We start from the raw sequence: 27232 nt of genomic DNA on the forward strand, positions 1-27232 counted from the left end.
TCAGAGAGCCATTGATATTCTTTCTGAAGACAGCTCTTCCCTCATTGGTAGGTAGATTTCTCTATTCTATGTGTATTTATAACCATCAAAAGCCTATTTATTTGTTCAATCATTTATAATACCAACATTAGGCTTATGATTTATAAATAACTAGATGGAAAAAAAGAAATGCCAATGACCAGAAAAGTGTAGACTTTTAGTGAATATAGATGAAGTCTACATAGAAAAGCAAACACTAATATTTTAGTTATTGTTAGTATGTTTTTTTTTTCTTTATTTCTTGCCAAAACAGAAGTCAACTCTAGCTTTCTTAAGCAAAAAATAAACTGGTTTGGAAACACATGGCCTTGCAGATCAATGTGTAGCCAGAATACCAGGCATAAAGAAAAAACCCAAGGAGTCTGGAGACAGGTCAGCTCAGACTTCATAGAGTCAGTCTTCCTTTGCAGGTTCAGCTGGCCTTTAAGTCACCCTGCAATCAGTTTAATGCAAAAATAGTTTGCATTCAAGTGACCACCTTAAGTTACAAACTGACTCATGTAAGATATCCGTGGGCCAGCATTTGATTTCTGAATATTCCTCTTTGAACCAGGAATCTTGGCCCTCAGATTTCACAGTGAAACCAGAACTGAGACCGGGAAGAGAGAATTTTCATCACTGCCAACTCCAAGCAGTGGTAAATTCTCTATAAAATATCTTAATGGTATGCTAATGGCTGGAGAATTTAAAAACTGGCCAACTGTCAGAATATAATTATGTATATATTTTTGAACAAAGTGAAGGAAAATTCCAGCTATTCACCTAGAAAATTCTTGTTTATTGAATCTGAAAAAGTTGGAAAGCATAAAACTTACCCAACGTAATTATTTTGTATTCTCCAGTAAGGAATTGATTATGTGAAAATTATCCAAAAAGAAATAGGTTTTTTGGGAAAATATTGTTCTTTGATACCATAGTCTTTTCTCTTTCTAACTCTTTCTCACCTGTTTATATAATTAGATATAAAGATAAACAAAGCTGACTGTGATATATGAGGATGTCTATGCACATAAAGCATATTTTTCAAACAAAAAGACCAGGGCAGAGAAAGAGAAGGAGAAAGGGGATAAAGAAAAAAGTGAGAGAAGCACAATTAGAAGGGAAATGAAAAATAAGGAAATGAAAAGTAATGGAGGGCCATGTCAAAAATGAAAGAGATTCTTTGAATACCACAAGATTTCAGTGCCAGACTGAGAATGAACAAGAGTTGAAACAGGGTAATAAAACAGAAAGAGAAGGAAAAGAAATTGGTGAGAAAGTCATTAGTGACATAGTAATATTAATTTTTCCACTTTATTGTAATCCAATATAAATGCAAAGGTCAATATCTCATGGAGGAAATTATGAGAAGAAACTTCACCCCAGTGACTCAGTTCATTCTCCTTGGACTAACTAGTACCCAGGAATTGCATATTCTCTTCTGTGCTGTTTTTCACCATTTATATGGTCACAGTGTCAGGAAACCTGGGCATGATTGTCCTTATCAGGGTTGATGCCCGCCTCCACACCCCAATGTACTTTTTCCTGAGCCATTTGTCCTTTGTAGATCTGTGTTTCTCTTCCAATGTGACTCCAAAGATGTTGGGAATTTTCTTATCAGAGAGGAAAACCATTTCTTATACAGCTTTCATGGTTCATTGTTGCTTTTTTATTGCCTTGGTCCATGTAGGGATCTACATCCTGGCTGTCATGGCCTTTGATCGGTACATGGCCATTTGCAACCTTCTGCTTTATGACAGCAGAATGTCTAAGTGTGTGTGCACATCCCTCATCATGGTGCCTTATGTATATGGAGCGCTCACTGGCCTGATGGAAACCATGTGGACCTACAGCCTAGCCTTCTGAGGTCACAATGAAATTAATCACTTTACTGTGCTGACCCACCGCTAATTAAGCTGGCTTGTTCTGATTATAACAAAGACTTGTCCATGTTTGTTGTGGCTGGTTTTAACTTCACTTGTTCTCTCTTCATCATCCTCACTTCTTATGTCTACATTTTTCCTGCCACATTGAGGATCCGTTCCACAGAAGGCATGCACAAAGCTGTCTTTATCTGTGGCTCCCATCTGACAGCTTTCACCATCTGCTATTCAACTCTTTTCTTCATGCATCTTAGACCCTCTTCAGAAGAGTCCATGCAGCAGGGGTAAATGGTGGCTGTGTTCTACACCACAGTGATCTCTGTGCTGAACCATGTGATCTACAGCCTGAGGAACAAGGATGTGAAAGAAGCTTCAATGAAAGAACTGCTCACCAGGAAATTGCTTTCTATTAATAAGTGAACTCAATGCTAATGTTCTTAAGATTTTTTATTTTCTATAGAATGACTTCTTCCTATTGCTTAGTTCAGTAATTTGTCCAAATATATATCCACTTCTTGAAGAGATGGGGGAAATTTCCATGGAGAAAATCTTGCTAAAATATATTTGAGTATCTATGTCAATAAACAAGAATTTTGAATTCTCCAAGAAACATTTGCTTGCCCAGACCCAAAAGTAAGAATGTATACATTGAGGAATCAATGTCAGTGAAAAAGTTAATTTATATCTTGGAGGATAAAAATATTAATCCTAGAATAGTATTTTCTTTTTGGAAGGAATTGGTCATTGTTTTAGACTGTCTCTTAATGGGGGTGATTTACTATAAAATGTAGGTGATAACTTTCAAAAATTATTTCTACTCAACTTTACTAAATAAGCATGCCTTCCTTACCACTGGAAATGAGCACTTGAACTTTCAAAAAGGGAAAAAATGCCCTCCTAACCTTGTTTGAGTTATTTTGACTGGTCTATGATTAAGTTTACACAGATACATAAAGAGGAGAAAAAAAAAAATCTCATATGTACAGAGTTCTCATAGAAACAGACACCCAAAGTGACAAAAGCAAATTTTTTATTTATCAGTTCCAGACAAAGACAATTATTTGTGAAGATTTAAAAAAACAAAGGGACTTGTGTTTGGGATTGTGATCTAATGAACGTCACTGTTGGCTTACAGTTTCTTTGACTTGAATTCTCTAACTCTGGTGATAAGGATGATTTCCATCTTCCTGGTATTCGGAGGGTACCCTCACAGCTGAGATTTACTTTCCACCTTTGAGGAAAAGTGGAGGACTAGAATATGTTTTTAATTATTTTTCAATAGGTATTTCTCAAGTAAATTTAATTCAAAATAATCAACAAGCCATTGCAGTTTATCTTGCTGTGACCTTTTCTGAACCTCCATGAACTCATTCAGTCAACAGTATGTCTCAGTCCTTTACACTTATCCATCAGCTCCATACTATACACTGCTTCCATCAGCACTCTCCTTAGCCTGAAACACACAAGACATAAGGTCTTCAGCAAATCACACTTTTCTCTCATGATCTATCTCCGGCTTTCCCCCCTCTCATGGGACCTTTCGGGGGATGGGTGGGGAACAAGATTAACTGGTCAAGGGTTACCTAAAAGTCTATGTAAAGAAATATACATAGATATGCATAGCTCCCTTGGACTTGAGGCATCCAACTCTAATTTTTACAGGAACCCCAGATAAGGAAGTGGAAATCCACTCCAGTATTTTTGCCTGGAGAATTTCATGGACAGAGGACCCTGGTGAGCTACAGTCCATGGGATTGCAAAGAAGTCGGACATGGCAAAACAACTAACTCACATACACAAAGAGATAAAATGTGACTTGATAATCAGTTCAGTTCAGTCGCTCAGTCATGTCTCTTTTCAACCCCATGGACTGCAGCATGCCAGGATTCCCTGTCCATCACCAACTCCCAGAGATTGCTCAAACTCATGTGCATCAAGTCGGTGATGACATCCAACCATTTCATCCTCTGCTGTCCCCTTTTCTTCCTGCCTCCAATCATTCCCAGCATCAGGGTATTTTCAGATGAGTTAGTTCTTCGCATCAGGTGGCCAAAGTATTGGAGTTTCAGTTTCAGCATGTCCTTCCAATGACTTTTCAGGACTGGTTTCCTTTAGTATTGACTGGTTGGATCTTCTTGCAGTCTAGAGGACACTCAAGAGTCTTCTCCAACACCGCAGTTCAAAAGCATCAATTCTTTGGTGCTCAGTTTTCTTGATAATACACGTGTCTAAAACTATTAGATCAACCCATATTGCATAAAACACAGCTATAATAATATAAAATACTAACAGAATTCATTATATATAATATAATAATAATAATAGTTCACATTTGAACAGCAATTTGCAAACCATGCAGTCCTTTATCTTATCTCACAGAATATTAAGAGTAAAAAATACTTATTTTCAATGAAAACCCCATGGAACTGAAATTATTTTTCCTGTTTAGAGGCAGAGTTACTGCAATTCAAATTTCGTAGTGATGAGAAATATTCAACTTGATCACTACCTCTTCCAATCATGCAGACTTGTGTTTTATACATGTTGAAGCCAACAGGTTGCCTTAAGGTAACCTAGACTTTAAATATAATCATCTGATGGAATATAAGAGGCCAGTTATAAGGTTCACACAAAGCAAGGAGCTAGAATAGACATCAAATTAAGGAAATTAAGATTGTTGTAGGACTATAACCTCTACAGAGATATAGAGTCAACAATAACAACAGCAACAATAAAATCAAAGTAATTTACTTAGGCTTTGACTAATGGTCAAACTAAAGATAATCTTTTTTGAAAATAAAAAAAAAATGCTAATTCATTTTTCATTTTGGGTCTAGGTTTACAGTGTTTTCATGAACTGTCAAATTCACTTGAAATTAATTTTAAGGTGTTCCTAGTTTAGAATAAGCTTTCTGGGACTGAAAAAACATAAATATCAGCCAGAGAAAAAAATTATCAACCACTCAAACATGAAGGAACTTCCATAGAGAAAGTCCTTGTTCATGTGAATTTCCAGAAAAATAGAAAAAAAGGAAGGATACTCAACTTCAGATATTGAGTTTACTTTATACAAGTTATTAAAACCAATACAATATTGTAAAGTAATTAGCCTCTAATTAAAATAAATAAATTTAAATTAAAAAAAACATTAAAGCCATGAGACTATAAAGATTAAAATGGACAACTGGAACTTGTGAAGAAACTTTTAATTACGAATGAGTACAGGATAAACAAGGGTTTTCCTGGTGACTCAGAAGGCAAAGAATCTGCTTACAATGCAAGAGACCCAGATTCTATCCCTGGGTTGGGAAGATCCCCTGGAGAAAGAAATGGTAACCCATTTCAGCGTCCTTGCCTGGAGAATTCCATAGACAGAGAGCTTGGAGAGCTGCAGTCCATAGGGTCACAAAGAGTCAGACATGACTGAGAGATTAACCTTCAGCACAAGGAAAACAAAATCCATGAATGAGAACAACCTTGTGACTGCTGCTGCTGCTAAGTCGCTTCAGTCGTGTCTGACTCTGTGTAGCCCTGTAGACAGCAGCCCACCAGGCTCCTCTGTCCCTGGGATTCTCCAGGCAAGAACACTGGAGTGGGTTGCCATTTCCTTCTCCAATGCATGCATGCATGCATGCATGCTAAGTCTCTTCAGTCACGTCCAACTCTGTGCGACCCCATAGATGGCAGCCCAACAGGACCTTCTGTCCACAGGATTCTCTAGGCAAGAATACTGGAGTGGATTGCAATTTCCTTCTCCAAACTTGTGACTAAATATACATAAATACAGATCATATGGAACAACAGTATAAATGTCAGTAGCTCAAAAGACATAACTGACTTATTAAAAATAATAACAAATTATAAAGAGAGAGGAAGAGATGATAGCTAAATGGTTTTTATTCTGTGTTTTTAAAGCAGAAAAAACATTGGATGATTTCCAAATTTATTAAGCTTAGTGTGGTAGAATAACAAGTGATACTAGTGGAAGACCAAACATACAGTATTGTTTGCAAAAGTATTAGAAGGTATATTAATAGATAATCCATATATCAGTTCAGTTCAGTCCTTCAGTCATGTCTGACTCTTTGCGACCCCATGAATCGCAGCACGCCAAGCCTCCTTGCCCATCACCAAATCCCGGAGTTCACTCAGACTCATGTTCATCAAGTCGGTGATGCCATCCAGCCATCTCATCCTCTGTCATCCCCTTCTCCTCCTGCCCCCAATCCCTCCCAGCATCAGAGTCTTTTCCAGTGAGTCAACTCTGCATGAGGTGGCCAAAGTATTGGAGTTTCAGCTTCAGCATCAGTCCTTCCAATGAACACCCAGGACTGATCTCCTTTAGGATGGACTGGTTGAACCTCCTTGCACTCCAAGGGACTCTCAAGAGTCTGCTCCAACACCACACTTCTAAAGCACCAATTCTTCGGTGCTCAGCTTTCTTCACAGTCCAACTCTCACATCCATACATGACCACTGGAAAAACCATAGCCTTGACTAGGTGGACCTTTGTTGGCAAAGTAATGTCTCTGCTTTTCAATATGCTATCTAAGTTGGTCATAACTTTACTTCCAAGGAGTAAGCGTCTTTTAATTTCATGTTTGCAATCACCATCTGCAGTGATTTTGGAGCCCCAAAAATAAAGTCTGACACTGTTTCCACCGTTTCCCCATCTATTTCCCATGAAGTGATGGGACCAGATGCCATGATCTTAGTTTTCTGAATGTTGAGCTTTAAGCCAACTTTTTCACTCTCTCCTCTTTCACTTTCATCAAGAGGCTTTTGAGTTCCTCTTCACTTTCTGCCATAAGGGTGGTGTCATCTGCATATCTGAGGTTATTGATATTTCTCCTGGCAATCTTGATTCCAGCTTGTGCTTCTTCCAGTTCAGCGTTTCTCATGATGTACTCTGCATAGAAGTTAAATAAGCAGGGTGACAGTATACAGCCTTGACATACTCCTTTTCCTATTTGGAACCAGTCTGTTGTTCCATGTCCAGTTCTAACTGTTGCTTCCTGACCTGCATATAGGTTTCTCAAAAGGCAGGTCAGGTGGTCTGGTATTTCTATCTCTTTCAGAATTTTCCACAGTTTATTGTGATCCACACAGTCAAAGGCTTTGGCATAGTCAATAAAGCAGAAATAGATGTTTTTCTGGAACTCTCTTGCTTTTTCCATGATCCAGCGGATGTTGGCAATTTGATCTCTGGTTCCTCTGCCTTTTCTAAAACCAGCTTGAACATCTGGAACTTCACAGTTCACGTATTGCTGAAGCCTGACTTGGAGAATTTTGAGCATTACTAGCCTGCCATTTATCACAAAACATTCTATCTACCCTAGATTGCCCACTATCCTCCTTTGAGCAATTTTCTCAAGGTAACTTGGGAGGCTGCCTCCTGGGTTTGGAATCCTAAAAATTTCTCCCTGATAAAAGAGAAATTTCAGCTTTTAGTGTGTGTGTGTGTGTGTGTGTGTGTGTGTGTGTGTGTGTATATTAGTCAACAATGTTGTGTAAATTGCTAATCAAAGCTTTGCTTCAGGCATTCATATTCAAAGATTCCCTTTCTGTATCATGTTCTTAGTGAATATAGATAAATTCTACATAGAAAAGCAAACACTCATCTTTTAGCCATTATTATTAATATGAGCTTTTGTTATTTTATTTCTTGCAACAACAGAAGTCACCTGTAGCTATCTTAAGCACAAACAAACTGTCTGGAAAGCTGTGTCATATTCCAAATCAATGTTCAGCCACAATATCAGGCTTAGAGAACAACCCAGGCAGTTTGGAGGCTTGGCAGCTCAGACTTCACAGAGTCAGTCTTCCTTTGCAGAATCAATCTGATCATTAAAGCTCAGTGCAGTCAATGAAATGAAAAAAATATTTTGTGTGCCTTACGTCACTAATTTACTCCATAAGATATAAAAAAGCAAGCATCTGGTTTCAGCCTATTCCTCTATGAACCAGGAATCTTGGCCCTCAGATATCACAGTGCAGAAGTGAGAGACCAGGAAGAGAGGATTTCTGTCACTGCCGATTCCATGCAGTGGGACATTCTCTACAAAAGAATCCTATCAGGGTTCTACTGGTAGGAGAATCTAAAAACTGGCCAACAGCTGAAATGCAATTATGTGTATATTTTTTAAAAAGTGAAGACAAAAGTTTCAGTTCCTCACCTAGAAAGTCCCTGTGCTATTGAGTCTGAAAATGTTGGAAAGCATCAAACTTGTTCAATTTAATTATTTTGGATTCTCCAGTAAGAAACTGGTTAGGTAAATTTATCCAAAATGTGTAAGGCCATTTGGGAAAATATTTCCTTTGATACCCCATCTTTTTTTTTTTCTTTTTAAATTCCCATATCTTTATATAATTGGAGATAAGGATAAATAAACCTGATGGTGATATCTGGGATCAAGTATGCACACAAAGTATGTTTTGCCAATAAAAGCCCAGGACCAAGAAAGACAAGGAGAAACTGGAGAAAGAAAACAGTGAATAAATCCTAATTAGATAGGAAATGGAAAATAAGGAAATAAAAAGTAGAGGGCTATGTCAAAAAAAATAAAAAGATGCTTTGAATACCACTAGATTCCAGTTCCAGGCTGAGATTATGTTTACTTAGAATGAACACCAGTGGAAATAGAGTGAAAATAAAATTGCTAAGAAAGAAACGAAATTAGTGAGAAGGTCATGAGTGACATAGTGATATTTATTTTTCATTTTCCTGTTATCTAATATAAATACACAGATCTCTCATCTCATAGAGCAAACTATGAGAAGAAGCATCACTTCAGTGACTGAGTTCATTCTCCTTGGACTGACCAATTGCCTGGAATTGCAGATTCTCTTCTTTGTGCTGTTTTTGGCCATTTACATAGCCATGGTGGCAGGGAATCTGGGCATAACTATTCTCATCCAGATTAATGCCCGCCTCCACACCCCCATGCACTTTTTCCTGAGCCATTTATCCTTTGTAGATCTGTGCTTCTCTGCCAATGTGACTCCCAAGATGCTGGCAATTTTTTTATCAGAGAAGAAAACCATTACTTATTCTGCTTGTCTGGTGCAGTGTTACTTCTTTATTGCCTTGGTCCATGTAGGGATCTATATCCTAGCTGTCATGGCCTTTGACTGGTATATGGCCATCTGCAACCCTCTGCTTTATGGCAGCAGAATGTCTAAGAGTGTGTGCACATCCTTCATCATGGTGCCTTATGCATATGGAGCACTCATTGGGCTTATGGAGACCATGTGGACCTACAACGTAGCCTTCTGTGGCCCTAGAGAAATTAATCACTTCTACTGTGCTGACCCACTGCTGATTAAGCTGGCTTGTTCTGACACCTACAACAAAGAATTGTCCATGTTTGTGTGGCTGGATGTAACCTTTCCTTTTCTCTTCTCATCATTCTGATTTCTTACCTTTATATTTGTCTTGCCATCCTGAAGATTCATTCCAAAGAAGACAGGCACAAAGCTTTCTCTGCCTGTGGCTCCCATCTGACAGCTGTCACCGTCTGCTATACAACTCTTTTCTTCATGTATCTTAGACCCCCTTCAGAAGAGTCTGTGGAGCAGGGGAAACTGGTGGCTGTGTTTTACACCACAGTGATCCCCGTGTTGATCCCCATGATCTACAGCCTGAGGAACAAGGATGTGAAAGATTTGATCAAAGAACTGTTTAGCAGGAAATTGCTTTCTAAGTAAATATAGTGCTAATTGTATTATTTTTATTTTCTATATACAATGACTTTTCTTAGTCCAGTAATAATTTGTCCAAATGTATATCTTTTTTCTTGGGGGACATTTTCATGGAGAAACTTGGACTAAAAAGAACTCTGAGAACCCAAGTCATTGGACAGGAATTTTTTTTAAATATACATTTATTTATTTTAATTGGAGGTTAATTACTTTACAATATTGTATTGGTTTTGCCATACATCAACATGAATCCACCATGGGTGTACACATGTTCCCCATCCTGAAACCCCCTCCCATGTTCCTCCCCCTACCATCCCTCTGGGTCATCCCAGTGCACCAGCCCCAAGCATTCTATATTGTTATGCTGCTGCTGCTGCTGCTGAGTCACTTCAATTGTGTCCGACTCTGTGCAACCCCATAGATGGCAGCCCATCAGGCTCCCCCATCCTTGGAAATCTTCAGGCAAGAACACTGGAGTGGGTTGCCATCTCCTTCTCCAATGCATGAAAGTGAAAAGTGAAAGTGAAGTTGCTCAGTCATGTCCGACTCCATGACCCCATGTACTGCAGCCTACCAGGCTCCTCTATCCGTGGGATTTTCCAGGCAAGAGTACTGGAGTAGGTTGCCATTGCCTTCTCTGCTATATTGTTATACATTTATTCAAATTATATAAGTCTATTAGTTTCATTTATATGGTTTGGGTAGCTGAAAAATGAAGTGCTATTCATATTGACCACATTGTGATGTTCAGTTCAGTTGTTAAGTTGTGTCCGACTCTTTGCAACCCCATGGATTGCAGCAAGCCAGGTTTCCCTGTCCTTCACCAACTCCTGGAGCTTATTTAAACTCATGTCCATTGAGCCGGTGATGCTATCTAACCATCTCATCCTCTGTCATCCACTTCTCCTCCCTCCTTCAATCTTTCCCAGCACCAGGATCTTTTCCAAGGAGTCAGTTTTTCACATAAAGTAGCCAAAATATTAGAGCTTCAGCTTCAACATCAGTCCTTCCAAAGAATATTCAGGGTTTATTTACTTTCAGATTGACTGGATTGATCTCCTTGCAGTCCAAGGGATTCTCAGGATCTTCTCCAACACCACAGTTCAAAAGCATCAATTCTTCACCACTCAGCTTTCTTTCCAATTCAACTTTCACATCCATACATGACTACTGGAAAGACCATAGCTTTGACTAGACGGATTTTGTTGGCAAAGCCTCTGTTTTTTAATATGCTGTCTAGGCTGGTAAAAACTTTTCTTCCAAAGAGCAAGCATCTTTTAATTTCATGGGTGGAGTCACCATCTGCAGTGATTTTGGAGCCCTCTCCCCCAAAAATAAAGTATCTCTCTGTTTCCATTGCTTCCCCATCTATTTCCGTGAAGTTATGGGACCAGATGCCATGATCTTAGTTTTCTGAATGCTGAGTTTTAAGCCAACTTTTTCACTCTCCTCTTTAATTTTCGTCAAGAGGCTCTTTAGTTCTTCACTTTCTGCCATAAAGGTGATGTCATCATCTTGAGGATATTGTTATTTCTCCAGAAATCTTGATTCCAGATTGTCCTTCATCCAGCCTGGAACTTCACAAGATGTACTCTGCATTGAAATTGAATAAGCAAGGTGACAATATACAGCTTTGATGGACTCCTTTCCCAATTTGGAACCATTCTGTTGTTCCAAGTCCACTTCTAACAGTGGCAGACCTTATTGTTTTGGGCTCCAAAATCACTGCAGATGGTGATTGTAGCCATGAAATTAGAAGACACTTTACTCCTTGGAAGAAAGGTTATCACCAATCTAGACACCATATTAAAAAGCAGAGACATTACTTTGCCAACAAAGGTCTGTCTAGTATGTCTATGTAAGTCTATGGTTTTTCCAGTTGTCATGTATGAATGTGAGAGTTGGACTATAAAGAAAGCTGAGAGCTGAAGAATTGATGCTTTTGAACTGTGGTGTTGGAAAAGACTCTTGAGAGTCCTTTGGACTGCAAGGAGATCCAACCAGTCCATCCTAAAGGATATTAGTCCAGGGTGTTTATTGGTGTGACTGATGCTGAAGCTGAAACTCCAATATTTTGGCCACCTGATGTGAGGAGCTGACTCATTGGAAAAGACCCTGATGCTGGGAAAGACTTAGGGCAGGAGGAGAAGGGGACGACAGAGGATGAGATGGTTGAATGGCATCACCGACTCAGTGGACGTGGGTTTGGGTAAACTCCGGGAGTTGGTGATGGACAGGGAGGCCTGGCGTGCTACCGTTTATGGGGTCGCAAAGACTTGGACATGACTGAGCAACTGAACTGATCTCGATCTGTATCAGATTTAAGAAAATGTTCAATTTTACTGATGTGACCAAATTTATTCTTTTGGGATTAACTAACCATCTTGAATTGCAACCCCTTTTCTTTGTGGTTTTCTTACTGATATACATATTCACTCCAATTGGGATTATTGGTATGACCATATTAGTGATAAGGATCAGTCCCAAGCTCAGCAGCCCCATGTATTTTTTTCCTCAGTCACCTGTCTTTTGCAGATGTGTTCAGTTCAGTTCAGTAGCCCAGTCGTGTCTGACTCTTTGAGACCCCATGAATCACAGCACGCCAGGCCTCCCTGTCCATCACCAACTCCCGGAGTTCACTCAGACTCATGTCCATCAAGTCGGTGATGCCATCCAGCCATCTCATCCTCTGTCATCCCCTTCTCCTCCTGCCCCCAATCATCTCCTATATAGAAGAACTGTACAAAAAAGATCTTCACGACTCAGAAAATCATGATGGTGTGATCACTCACCTAGAGCCAGACATCCTGGAATGTGAAGTCAAATAGGCCTTAGAAAGCATCACTATGGACAAAGCTAGTGGAGGTGATGGAATTCCAGTTGAGCTCTTTCAAATCCTGAAAGATGATGCTGTGAAAGGGCTGCACTCAATATGCCAGGAAATTTGGAAAACTCAGCAGTGGCCACAGGACTGGAAAAGGTCAGTTTTCATTCCAATTCCAAAGAAAGGCAATGCCAAGGAATGCTCAAACTATCACACAATTGCACTCATCTCACACGCTAGTAAAGTAATGCTCAAAATTCTCCAAGCCAGGCTTAAGCAATCCGTGAACCGAAAACTTCCAGATGTTCAAACTGGTTTTAGAAAAGGCAGAGGAACCAGAGATCAAATCGCCACCATCCACTGCATGATTGAAAAAGCAAGAGAGTTCCAGAAAAACATCTATTTCTGCTTTATTGACTATGCCAAAGCCTTTGACTGTGTGGATCAAAATAAACTGTGGAAAATTCTGAAAGAGATGGGCATACCAGACCACCTGACCTGTCTCTTGAGACACCTATATGCAGGTCAGGCAGCAATAGTTAGAACTGGACATGGAACAACAGACTGGTTCCAAATAGGAAAAGGAGTACCTCAAGGCTGTATATATTGTCACCCTGCTTATTTAACTTATATGCAGAGTACATCATGAGAAACGCTGGACTGGAAGAAGCACAAGCTGGAATCAAGATTGCCAGGAGAAATATTAATAACCTCAGATATGCAGATGACACCACCCTTATGGCAGAAAGTGAAGAGGAACTAAAAAGCCTCTTGATGAAGGTGAAAGAGGAGAGTGGAAAAGTTGGCTTAAAGCTCAACATTCAGAAAGCTAAGGTCATGGCATCTGGTCCCATCACTTCATGGGAAATAGATGGGGAAACAGTGTCAGACTTTATTTTTGGGGGCTCCAAAATCACTGCAGATGGTGATTGCAGGCATGAAATTAAAAGACGCTTACTCCTTGGAAGAAAAGTTATGACCAACCTAGATGGCATATTCAGAGGCAGAGACATTACTTTGCCAACAAAGGTCCATCTAGTCAAGGCTATGGTTTTTCCAGTAGTCATGAATGGATGTAAGAGTTGGACTGTGAAGAAAGCTGAGTGCTAAAGAATTGATGCTTTTGAACTGTGGTGTTGGAGAAGACACTTGAGAGTCCCTTGGACTGCAAGGAGATAAAACCAGTCCATTCTAAGGGAGATCAGTTCTGGGTGTTCTTTGGAAGGAATGATGCTGAAGCTGAGACTCTAGTACTTTGGCCACCTCATGCGACGAGTTGACTCATTGGAAAAGACTCTGATGCTGGGAGGGATTAGGGTCAGAAGGAGAAGGGGACGACAGAGGATGAGATGCTGGATGGCATCACCGACTCGAGGAACGTGAGTCTGAGTGAACTCCGGGAGTTTGTGATGGACAGGGGTGCCTGGCGTGCTATGATTCAAGGGGTCACAAAGAGTCGGACATGACTGAGTGACTGAACTGAACTGAACTAAACACATTTATCCTTATTGCTGTCCTGAGAATGCGCTCAGCAGAAGGAAGAAAGATTTCTCTACATGTGGACCCCACTTGACAGTGTTCCCTGTATTTTATGGAAATCTTTTCTTCATGTGTCTCGGAAGTCCAACTGAAGAGTCTGTAGAACAGGGGAAAATTGTGGCTATATTTTACATGACAGTAATTCCTAAATGTTGAACTCTATGATTTATAGTCTCAGCAACAAAGATGTGAAGGAGGTCATGAGCAAAGCAATTAGCAGAACAGCTTTAACTAAATAAAATGGAAAGTTAAAGTATATGATGAGACCCATGGTTCAATAGAAGGGGTAGACAGTTATCATTTCTTCTGGGTAATTTTGAGGAAATGTGTCATTTATGTTTTCCATGAATAGATGAAGATTATATATAATTGAAAATGGAATAATAGTGTAAAAGTAAAATAAGAACATTTGAAACAAGAGTCTCTGGGTCTATGAAATCTATATTTAGTAGGTGTGACTGGAAAAAATTTTATGTAAAATAGTTGCAATTTTTATAAATTCACTATTTTTTTTAATTTTATTTTTAAACTTTACAATATTTTATTGGTTTTGCCATATATCACATGACTCCTCCACAGGTATACACATGTTCCCTGTTTAGATTCTGATTTTAGAAGAAGTGTAACAGTCTTTTCTTGCACCTAAAATAGATACTGGTTTGGGATATCTGTTATTTTTAGGTGCTTAAATTGACATTATTTCACTGTATCTCATTGTTATAATTATTGACAGCATCCCTGATTGTGGAATATTTTATTCAAAATATGCTACAAGCCTCATGCAATAATATTAATCAATGCAACTGTATCCTAGATGAGTCTGGATTTTCAAATGTTTACTAATTAATTAAATAAACCTCATTTATATGTAAGTGTATTTTAATTATATGGTTTCTATTTAAGGCCCTATTTGTGTCTTACCTTATAATGACTATCAGAAGGTAATATAATCTCACTGTTGATTTGGAGTTTGGGATGTGTTTCCATAAATATATTTCAACAACTTATCTTTAGACAATTTTTGGAAAATAGAAAAATATATTTACTCTTATTTTGTTTTATTTTTAGAAACTATTTTTGGGGTTGGTGATAGCAGAAACTAGCTGAAACCTTGCTAGTCCTAGTACATATGTATGTAATGTGATTCTTTTATATCTGATTTTAAAATGAACACATTATTAATATAGCAGATATCCTGAATTTTATTTTTAGCAATACTGTTGCCTGGTTTTCAAAATGTTTTTATTTGAAATATGAGAAAAATCTGAGGCACAGATAGCTGCTTGATTGTGAATGAATCTTAAACTTTCTTGTCAATATTCAAATTCTGTTCATTTTCTTTTATTTATCAATATTTTATAAGAAAATTTTAAAAATAAAGTTTTTCTCACAATGATTTCCACAAATGAAACAAAATTATCTGTGGACATTATATATGTAAGTATAAATGTTATATATGTTACACATATATAGGTAGGTTATATGTGTGTTTGCATATGTGTGTGCATATATATGTTCCAGAGTATTTAACTTGATCAATACTTTCTAGGAATTTTGTTTAAGAATTTACCTCAGGGTTAAATTAGTTGTCACATAAAATAATCAACATTAATAACATAATCTTGTATGCTATTTTTCTCCTTCTATTTATGTGTGTAACTCTAAACTGCCTAATTTACCAACAGCAGAACTAATTTCTCTACCTAGCTGTATTCTTGCCCTAGATTATAAAACTTAATCAATTTGAAAGCCATACGATTTCAGAGGTAATTATGCAACTAGTGCAATTTTAACTACTATGAGAAACTATATAATCATTCACATAAACGTTATTGCATTACACACATATTTAAAATATTTAATTTATATAGTTTGCAATTTAGTTTTTGCATGCAGTCTGAAGCAAGATACCAACACTAATTCTCGTAAGACATTACCATTAGTAAATTAATAATCTCTTTATCCCTAATCATATTAAAATGCCAATAATAAATACATAAACTTGTTTATAATTATTTTGGCCTACTTCTCAGCATTTTAACCTTCAGTTGAATTAATTAATTCACTTACTTGTCCGACGAATATTAGCTGAGTGCCTGTTATGTTTGAGGCTCTGTTTTAGTTATTTGTTATCAGTGAACAAAACAGAAAAAGAAATCCTTGATCTCATGAGACTTATATTCCATTTGTGAGAAACAAGAGTAAGCCATCAGGAAAATATGTAAATAAATCTTGGAGTATATTAGTGATGTTATGGAAAAATCTGGAAAAAATCATCTTGTAAGATAAAGGAGCAAAGGGGGATCTCTGGCTCAGATATGAGAAGGAAGGTTGATTTCATTGAGAAGAGGATAATTGAACAAAAATCTCATGAAGGTGGTTTAGAGATGAGCCATGGAGGTCCATACAGAGCAGTGTTTTAGACAGATGGAGTAACTAAGGGAAAGGCAGATGCAAGCGTTCAAGGAAAGTTTTAAGAACAAATGGAAGCCAATGTGGCTGCAGCCCAGGGCAGTGAGAAAATTAATGGAATATGAGACCATAGGCATGATAAGGGACTAGCGGCCAAGATCCTGTGAGCCACTGGAAGACTTTTACCCTGAGAAAAATGAGAAGCTCTGGAAAAGTTCCAAGCTAAGAAACTATTTGAAATGACTTGCTTTTAAAGACCCACTTTGGTTTTCAGTTTAGAATGGAGTATAATACTGAGTCTGTGATTTAGGCAAGAGAGATGGTTGCTAGAATATAGGAATAAAGGTGGTGAAAGGCCCTCAGATTCTGGAAATACGTTTCCTGGCTTGATATGCAATAATTTTGGTTAAAATAGGGAATAATACTTGCTTCATCTTTCACTGGAAAAGGCAAGTGGCACAGACCATGAAGCACAGAACACAAGCTGGGCTTATGAATGTTGAGGAACGTCATCACCAAGTTTAGTGTGATGCAAACCCAAAGCAAAAAAAGTTATTTGATCCCAGAATACTTTCAAAATAACTTGAATTGGGGAGGGGGGGGGATTTTTGCTAATCTGTTACAAAACAAAAACTCAGTGATCAACTTTTCCTCTAGAGATATGCTTTCCCCAGGGTTTTTTCTAGAAGAATATTCTTAATTGTTTTTTTTTTTTTTCAATAAGGCAATAATTTAAGGGAAACTTCTCTTGTGGATTTCCAGTTTCTTTTCTAACTGGAATCATCTTATCTCTTACACAACATTCACTTTCCCATTCTGCAACCTTCCTGGGAATACTTTGCTCTATTTAGAGGTCGGTATACAAACACATCTATCTGGAGCTGGAAGATGAAGCTTTCATCATATATTTTATTTTATTATATTCTTCATTAATTATTCCATTTATATTATCCATGTATGGAGGTGTGTATTTGTTAGAGAGAGACAGAAATTTTATATTGATATATGAATATTTGATTATTAAAAGCTATTAGTGAAGCTACAGTTTCCACAAGTACATTCAGTAATAATTGCACCTTCTTATTTATTATTGGAGGAAGAAATGGCAACTCACTCCAGTATTTTTGCCTGGAGAATTCCATGGACAGAGGAATCTGGTGAGCTGCCATCCATGGGGTTGCAAGAGAGTCGAATATGCCTTTTCATACTCTTAAAGAATGAAGTTGATACTGTTAATACTTGTTACATCATCTTAAGACACAGAGAAATGAAACACAAAACAAACTAAGAGCAAAGCCTGCCTACCTTCACAAAATAAGTCATGGGGCCAGAATTCAAAACCACTTTTACAACAGAAACAGAAATATCTAACTGGAATACTTAATGTTTCCTCTTTTCTGGTCCTGGGGGAAAGTAATCTACAATTACTGGTAACTTAATTTGAAAGCCAGGGTGATACAATATGGGTAGTTTGTGTGTATAATTTTTCCTGAAGAAGGTGGCGAGCAAAACTGTCTGTCTCCAAACCCTTCTCTTTTTTCCAGTGTCCATAATTCCTAAGATCAGACCTGGCTGTTCCATTTTCCCTGTGCATTCATCAGAGCTCTCAATTACCTGTCTAACCACAACACAGGTTTTCATGTGTTTTCCCTTTGTGAAGTACTAACAACACTGATCTTTTATATCATCTTTCTGGATCATTCTTGGTACAGTTAGATGCAGTGAGATCTGACATTCCAAATAAAAATTCCTCTTCAGCTAATGTTTTAAAAATAAGTGGAAAATCCTGGCACTGTTAACACAATATCAACATGCTCTATTAACATATTTGTAATCTGTTTCCACATTCAGAATCTCTCCTTCATCTTTATATTTTCTATATCATTTATGATGGTGTCTAAAACATATCTTTCATTAATTTCCCAATCTTTAAAAACCCATTCATATTATTCAAAAGCCAACATACTATTTTTAAAACTTTTTATTAAGTTGCATTGTTTGGGTGGTTTACAAACAGTTCTGTGTTCCATTTTTCTTGTTCTGGTTCCCTTGGACTGAGCAGGTTCACAAGTGGTTCAAAATGATACTGTGGCACATTTAGGACAAATATGGCTCTCCTTTGTATCTCAGAAGGATTGCTTCTAGAACATCACCCTCCACCCTATCCCCCCAGGATCCCCAAATCTGCAGAAGCTCAAGTCCCTTGTATACAATGGTGTCATGATTTCATAAAACCTATGCACATTCTTTCATATACTTAAAAGTCACCTCTATCTCTCTCTCCTTTCTCTCATTTAAAGCTAAGTAAATGCTAGCTAGACTAAGTGTATTAGAATTCTTTCCCAAACAGTTTTGCATATTTTATGAGGTAAGTTGCATAATTATAAGAATTTGGATAAGACACAAGATTTCTCATTATTTGATGAATAAACATTTGTGGATTTTCCTCCATAATACTTATTAACAGAATGCAAGACACTAGTATTTTCTCAGGAAAATATTTTGTGAAGTACTGTCCTGGAGAGGTTCATATGATACAATCTGTATTTGAAAATAAATTTGTAGCTTTCCTAGACCACTGGATCTCCACGGAAGAGTCAATCATTCCCTGCTTTATCCCCGTATTATAACACTGTAGGAATACATCATGATTTTACAAGGTTTAATTACATTACTACCACTTCTCACTAGTGACACTGATCTCCTGATCTTATCTTTGAATCTGCAGAACATAACAGTGGAGCGTATCTAGTAGATTCTAATTACATGCTAGGTTTGTCAGAGTCCTTATCCAGGGAATACACACAATATATGAAAGTGTGTAAGTGATTTATTCCTTAATTTCAAAGATTACTGGGAACAGTTTGTCCCTCTTTAAATGAGTCCAAGTATGAGGTTAGATCAAAAATAAATTTTATCTGACATTTAGGGCTGACAATTGGATCAAATGGTTTTGCCCTATAATCCTGGAGGTGAAAGTGAAGTCGCTCAGTCTTGTCCAACTCTTTGCGACCCCATGGACTGTAGCCCAACAGGCTCCTCCATCCATGGAATTTTCCAGGCAAGAGTACTGGAGTGGGTTGCCATTTCCTTCTCCAGGGGTTCTTCCTGACCTAGGGATTGAACCCGGGTCTCCTGCATTGCAGGAAGATGCTTTACCATCTGAGCCACCAGGAAAGCCCATAATCCTGAAGAACATGCTTATACTAAAAAGGAGGAAAAGTATTATTTTTGAGTGACATTAAAAAGAGAAATCTTACCCTTCATAAATATCTTAAAATGAATAATTACTAAAGTGCCAGTTGGAAGCAAGGGATATTTAAGAAATAGTCTTGAGCTTCCCTGGTGGCTAAGTGGTAAAGAATCCATCTCCCAGTGCAGGAGACTCCGGTTCAGCCCCGGGTTGGGAAAATCCCCTTGAGGAGGAAGTGGCAAGCTACTCCAGTATTTTTGCCTGGAAAATCCCATGGATAGAAGAGTCTGGTGGGCTATAGTCCGTGTAAAGAGTCGGACACAATTGAATACACACACACATACACACTTGGACATTTGGACAATTACAATTTTTAGGAATAGCATGTTTCAATCACATTTTGTACAACTCTTATGTAAGTGGGTCAGAGGATTATATTTGTCAATGTAGATGCCTTCAGGGAGCTTGTTAAACAGCAGGTGTTCAGAAAAAATTTCTGGAAAAGACTGTCAAAATGAAGTCATAGTTATTTAATTAAAAAAATAAAAGGGATCATGAATAAAATATAAATTGATAATAATCAACATTTAATTTTAAATTTATTTACTAAAAGTTATCACAGAAGTTTGTATTGAATATTGACTTAGAGAAGAGAAAATGCTCAACTTCACGGATGTGACAGAGTTTATTCTTTTGGGACTAACCAGTCGTCGGGAATGGCAAGTTCTTTTGTTCGTCATTTTCCTGCTGGTCTACATGATCACTGTGGTGGGTAATATCAGCATGATCCTGTTAATTAAGGTCAGTCCACAACTCAGCAGCCCCATGTACTTTTTTTTTGAGTCATTTGTCATTTGTTGATGTGTGGTTTTCCTCCAATGTCACTCCTAAAATGCTGGAAAACTTGTTATCAGAGACAAAAACGATTTCTTACACTGGCTGTTTGGTACAGTGTTTCTTTTTTATTGCTCTTGTCCATGTAGAAGTTTTTATTCTTGCTGTGATGGCCTTTGACAGATACATGGCCATTGGGAACCCTTTGCTCTATGGCAGCAAAATGTCAAGGGCTGTCTGTATCTGACTGATTTCTTTCCCGTATGTGTATGGTTTTCTGATTAGTCTGGCAGCAACATTATGGACCTATGGCTTGTACTTCTGTGGGAAGATTGAGATCAACCACTTCTACTGTGCAGACCCACCTCTCATCAAAATGGCCTGTGCTGGAACCTTTGTAAAAGAATATACGATGCTCATACTCGCGGGCATTAATTTCACATATTCTCTAACTGTACTTATCGTATCTTACCTGTTCATCCTCATCGCCATTCTACGGATGAACTCGGCGGAAGGGAGGCGCAAGGCCTTCTCCACCTGTGGGTCCCATTTGACAGCTGTCGTCATGTTCTACGGAACCCTTATTTTCATGTATCTCAGACGTCCCACAGAGGAGTCTGTGGAGCAGGGGAAGATGGTGGCTGTGTTTTACACCGCGGTGATCCCCATGTTGAACCCCATGATCTACAGTCTGAGGAACAAAGATGTGAAAGAGGCCATGAACAAAGTGATCAGCAGGACAATTTTAACAAAGTAAAGTTGTGTTACTTTTGTTCTCTGCATTTCATCAATACTCATTTGTCAAAAGATTACTGCTTAGTACACAGCTTTAGAGAAATCACAAAAAGTAAGAACTTTACCCTTTACAAAAAACAAGAAAAAAATAAAATTCAGAGGGAAAAAGTGAATTTTCTCTCATTGATACAAGTAGTCAAGCTTAGCTAAAATTAATAAATTAATAGAGAAGACTATTTCAGCCTAAGTTCACAGGTATATGTATTGACATTGTTTATGTCCTTTGTTAAAATAAAAAGATATTGATTTTCTTATTCAAAAATGTAGTAATGAATTTAGGAAATATTTATCTATTTTTCTACTAGACTACAATCTGAGGTAGAAGAAATAACAACATATTTCATTCAGTTCTCTAATGTAAGTGCATAAAGATGGTGGTCTTGCTAATGGTTTTTATTTTCCTGTGGGGAAAGGAGAAGCACATGTGAATTCATCTCCACTGACTCACACGTGCATTATGGGAAACATTTCAAAGCTCTTTGCACATAAACAAATTGGGAATTTTGTTCAAATTATATTGACATCACTGGGTAGTTGAAAAACTTAAGCCTGATATTTAATGCCCTTTTCAATGTGAAAGGTGGATCTGTTCAGAGAACTTTGTTTTGAAAATAGAAATACTATGATATGTAATCCTTTTCCAGCATTTTTGTATTTAAGAGACACAGCAGTGTAAGTGTCTCTCTTTTACTGGTTCTAATAGCTGCTGTGTGGCTGCTGACGTGTGCACATATCATGTACCCCAGCCAAAGTGCTGTCATTCTGAGAAGGAGGTAGAATTAGTGAATATGTCATTTTGCAAGTACAAAGCTACAGATTTCTCCTCACAAATTAAATTAATATTCACATGGATTATTTTGCACATTTTTGACCTAAGTATGATATAAAATATTAATTTCTTTTTACTTGAAAGAAGGAATATTTGGGTGCTCTCTCTTTTTTCTTAACAATGACACATCCTGACTTAATAGTGTAAACATAGTTTGGCTTCTCTGTTGTAGCTCGGTTCGTCTAGTACAGCAATGAGGCAACAAGTTTACAACTTGGACATCCATAATGTTTCTATGTCTTCTGATATAAGTAAACAAATAAATATCTTGATATCTTGACACAGAAACACATAGGCACTGAAATGTCATTCACACATTAAGATCATGCATTTAAATCATCACAAAATGCATAATTTATCTACAGAGATGTAGATATAAAATAAGAATAATGTATAGGATAACAAACATTTCTCTTTGTCCAGTGTTTTTTTTTTTAATTATTGTATTTATATATTTATTGTTGGATATGCAGGATCTTCATTTCTGTGAGGGCTTTTCTCTAGCTGTGGCCAGTGGAGGGAATCTCTAGTTGCATAGGCTGATCTCTAGTTACCGTTCATGGTCTTTTCATTGCAGTAGCATCTCCTGTTGCCCAGCGCAGGTTCTAGAATGTGTGGACTTCAATGGTTTTGGCACATGGGCTCAAGAGTTGTGGTTCCCAGGCTCTAGAGCACAGGCTCAATAGTTGTAGCATTTGGGCTTAATTGCTCCATGGCTGGTGGGATCTTCCTGGATCAGGGATCAACCCATGTTTCCTGCACTGGCAGGTGGATTCTTTACAATGAGCCACCAGGGAAGTCCTCTTTGTCCAACGTGAGTTTTTATTTTCCTCAGGGGAAAGCAGAAGCACATATAAACTCATTTCCATTCATTCACACATACATCATGGGCAACATTTCAAAGCTATTTGCATGTAAATAAATTGGGGATTTTGATTAAAGTATAATAATATCATTGTGTCTGTAATGCAAAACTTAACCTCCCTAAAGAATTTAAGCTCTTACTTAATGTTACTATTTGGGTGAGCTAAACATAATTCCTTTTGTCTGTAAGACTATTTATTCACCATTTATTGGAAAACTCTTGGCATTCCAAATTAGTTGATGATTACTAATTAATTTTAAAATATAATTTTAAAGCTTTTAAATTAAGGATAGTTTTCATTTGGAATAGTTTTGTAAAATGTCTTTTAAAACCGAATGCTATTGCTACATTTGTTTCTGTGTTTACCGACATCATTATAGTTAAGCATCTTCAGCATAAAGTGTACTTATCTTTCTCAGTCACCCTCTCTCTTTCTTGATCTCTCCCTCATTAACACACACACACACACACAAACACCACAGTTTCTTCTGAAATCTACATTTCCTTGAGGGAGTGCAGATTACATTGTAGTGACCTATTACTAGTAAGTTTACCTGATGCATTTTCTCCATAGTTAGTGGGAAGGAATTGAGGACTCTTGCATACTTGGGCACTGAAATTGCAATCATGAACTCAGCTCTCAGGGGTTCATGAAACTCTATTAGCTATTTGTCTTAAAAATACTAAGCCAAGAAATTATTTCAAATATTCTTAGGTTGAAAAAGCTCCAGAATTTCCCTTCTGCAGGAGACCTTCCCAGCTCAGGGACGAACCCAGGTAACCCACATTGCAGGTGGATTCTTTGCCAGCTGAGCCATGAGGGAAACCAGGTAAGGATAGGTAGGGATGAATTTGGTATGTCTATTATGTGTTCAGTGTGTCTCTATGTGTTCCAATAGGTGTGAAGTGTGTGTGTGTGTGTGTGTGTGTGTGTGTGTGTGTGTGCACTCAGTCATGTGAAGCTCTTTGCAACCCCATGGACTGTAACCCACCAGGCTCCTCTGTCCGTGGAATTTCCCAGACAAAACTACCAGAGTGGGTATGCTATTTCCTTCTCCAGGGGATCTTCCTGAAGCAGGGATTGAACACTTGTCTTTGTGTCTCCTGCAGGATTCTTTACCACTATCCCCACTTAAACATGATATGATGTTACACACCTTCCTGCATCCTTCATAAGACCTAACAAATGCTTTTTATTAAATAATTACAAAGAATGCAATAATAGAACAATGTGCATTTTTTCAGATTGTTCTAATTTCACATTATGAATCAGGCAATTGAAACTATATGTGATACAATGTAATAAGGACTGCATAAGAAATATGCACTAAATATCCTATGTGGCTCAGACAGTAAAAAATCTACCTGTGATACAGGAGACCCAGAAGGTCAGGAAGAACCTCTGGAGGAGGGCATGGCAACCCACTCCAATATTCTTGCCTGGAGAATTCCATGGACCATGAGAAATGCTGGGCTGGAAGAAGCACAAGCTGGAATCAAGATTGCCAGGAGAAATATCAATAACCTCAGATATGCAGATGATACCATCCTTATGGCAGAAAGTGAAGAGGAACTAAAGCCTCTTGATGAAAGTGAAAGAAGAGAGTGAAAAAGTCGGCTTAAAGCTCAACATTCAGAAAATGAAGATCATGGCATCCGGTCCCATCACTTCATGGGAAATAGATGGGGAAACAGTGGAAACAGAGTCAGCCATTATTTTTGGGGCTCCAAAATCACTGCAGATGGTGATTGCAGCCATGAAATGAAAAGACGCTTACTCCTTGGAGGAAAAGTTATGACCATCCTAGACAGCATATTGAAAAGCAGAGACATTACTTTGCCAACTAAGGTCTGTCTAGTCAAGGCTATGGTTCTTCCAGTGGTCATGTATGGATGTGAGAGTTGGACTGTGAAGGAAGCTGAGTGCCAAAGAATCGATGCTTTTGAACTGTGGTGTTGGAGAAGACTCTTGAGAGTCCCTTGGACTGCAAGGAGATCCAACCAGTCCATTCTAAAGGAGATCAGCCCTGGGTGTTCTTTGGAAGGAGTGATGCTAAAGCTGAAACTCCAGTACTTTGGCCACCTCATGAGAAGAGTTGACTCATTGGAAAAGACTCTGATGCCGGGAGGGATTGGGGGCAGGAGGAAAAGGAGACGACAGAGGATGAGATGGTTGGATGGCATCACCGACTATGGACGTGAGTTTAAGTGAACTCTGGGAGTTGGTGATGGACAGGGAGGCCTGGCGTGCTTCGATTCATGGGGTCACAAAGAGTCGGACACGACTGAGCGACTGATCTGATCTGAACTGAAGTGACCTAGTGCATAGGCAGGTGGTGAGTAGGGCAAGTTTGGAGTCTGCAACATACTCTTTTTTTTTTTTTTTAAATAAAATAGCATTGTTTGGGCAATTTACAGTTAGACCTCTAAGCTACTTTTCTTGATGCTGTTCCCATGGACTAAGGATGTTCACAGGCAGTTCAAAATGATCCTGCAAAGCATTTGGGACAAATATAATCAGCCCTAAGTATCTCAAGGGAGATTGGTTCCAGGAAAGCCCTTCCTACCACTCTCCAGGACACTGAAATCCACATGCTCAAGTCACTCCTCCAAAATGGTATAATGTATTATTATACAGACACCATGGACTGCAGCCTGCTAGGCTCCTCTGTCAATGGAATTCTTCAGGCAAGAATATTGTAATGGGTAGCCATTCCCTTCTCTAGGGGATCTTCCCAACCCAGGAATGGAACCCTGGTCTCCTACATTGCAGGCAGATTCTTCACTGTATGAGGCACTAGGGAAGACCATTATTATAATCAATGCACATCCCAGTATATATTTTGTCATCTCTAGATTGCATGTATACTTATAATATTTAGCTACATCATTACCACTCTAAAGAGTGACATTAATCTCCTTATTTACATTACTCTTCGTGTTTATTCTGCAGAATGTAACAGTGGAAGATACATAGTAGATTTAAATTGCTTGTTAGGTATGGAAAAGAGTATCCAGGAAATATATATAATATATGAATGTGTTTGAGTGGTTTACCACTTTATTTTGAAGTCTACTGTGATTAGGCTGTCCCTCTTTAAATGAGTACAAGTATAATATTAGATTAAAAATAATTTTTGATCCAACATTTAGGGATAATAGATTATTTGATTACATGGTTTACATATCTAACCATGGAGAATATGACTATAATAAAAAGATATAATATGATATTTTGAGTTATATTAAAAATATTAACTGTCCATAAATATCTTAAAAATAGGTGACTACAAAATATACCAGTACTGGAAAAAATGGATATTTAAGAAGTATATTTGGACTTCCCTGATGGCTCAGATGGTAAAGAATTTGCCTGAAATGCAGAAAACCCAGGTTTGAATCTGAATTGGGAAGATCCTTGGGAGAAGGGAAGATCTACCCACTCCAGTATTCTTGCCTGGAGAATCCCATGGACAGAAAAGCCTGTGGGCTACAGTCCATGGGGTCACAAAGAGTGGCACAAAACTGAGAGACTAACATTTTCACTATTTTCTCTTTCAGTCTTGGATAAATGGCCATTTATCCCATTTATTCATTTAAAATTTAAATGATATTTTTTCATACTAAAACTTTTACTTTATTTTTTATATAATTTTTTTATTTTTTATATAAACATTTATTTATTTTAATTGGAGGTTAATTACTTTACAATATTGTACTGGTTTTGCCATACATCAACATGAATCCATCACAGGTGTACATGTGTTCCCCATCTTAAACCCCCCTCCCTCCTCCCTCCCCATACCATCCCTCTGGGTCATCTCAGTGCACCAGCCCCAAGCATCCAATATCATGCATCAAACCTGGACAGTGAAGTAAGTCAGAAAGAAAAACACCAATACAGTATACTAATGCATATATATGGAATTTAGAAAGATGGTAACGATAACCCTGTATACGAGACAGCAAAAGAGACACAGATGGGAGAGGGAGAGGGTGGGATGATTTGGGAGAATGGCATTGAAACATGTATAATATCATATATGAAAATTTAAATTATTTTTATTGCAAGCTTTGTTCAATCACATTTTGTAAAAACTGTGACAATGGCAACTGGGTCTGTATATTTTTCCATAAGGTTACAATATTTAGGTAACCTTCAGAGAGTTTGTTAAATAGCAAATGCTCAGAAATGATTTGCTGAAAGGAGTGTCAAAGTACAGCCATAGATCAGTTCAGTTCAGAGCCTCAGTCGTGTCCTACTCTCAACACCATGGACTACAGCATGCCAGGCTTCCTGGTCCATCAACAATTTCTGGAGCTTGCTCAAATTCAAGTC

The 27232-nt window shown here is 38.0% G+C and overlaps 1 protein-coding gene and 1 pseudogene across 1 annotated transcript; both read left to right on the forward strand.

Annotated features, from left to right (window-relative positions):
- Positions 1–1382: 1382 nt before the first annotated feature.
- LOC129627897 (olfactory receptor 5M8-like) lies at positions 1383–2321 on the forward strand (annotated as a pseudogene).
- Positions 2322–8673: 6352 nt separating this feature from the next.
- LOC129628463 (olfactory receptor 5M3-like) lies at positions 8674–21161 on the forward strand. The gene is given in 3 exon segments (XM_055547902.1): positions 8674–9270; positions 20225–20401; positions 20403–21161. Coding segments are annotated over 3 exon segments (1533 nt in total).
- The last annotated feature ends 6071 nt before the right edge of the window (positions 21162–27232 follow it).

This window comes from Bubalus kerabau, chromosome 15 (assembly GCF_029407905.1).
Source record: "Bubalus kerabau isolate K-KA32 ecotype Philippines breed swamp buffalo chromosome 15, PCC_UOA_SB_1v2, whole genome shotgun sequence".
Taxonomy (NCBI): domain Eukaryota; kingdom Metazoa; phylum Chordata; class Mammalia; order Artiodactyla; family Bovidae; genus Bubalus; species Bubalus kerabau.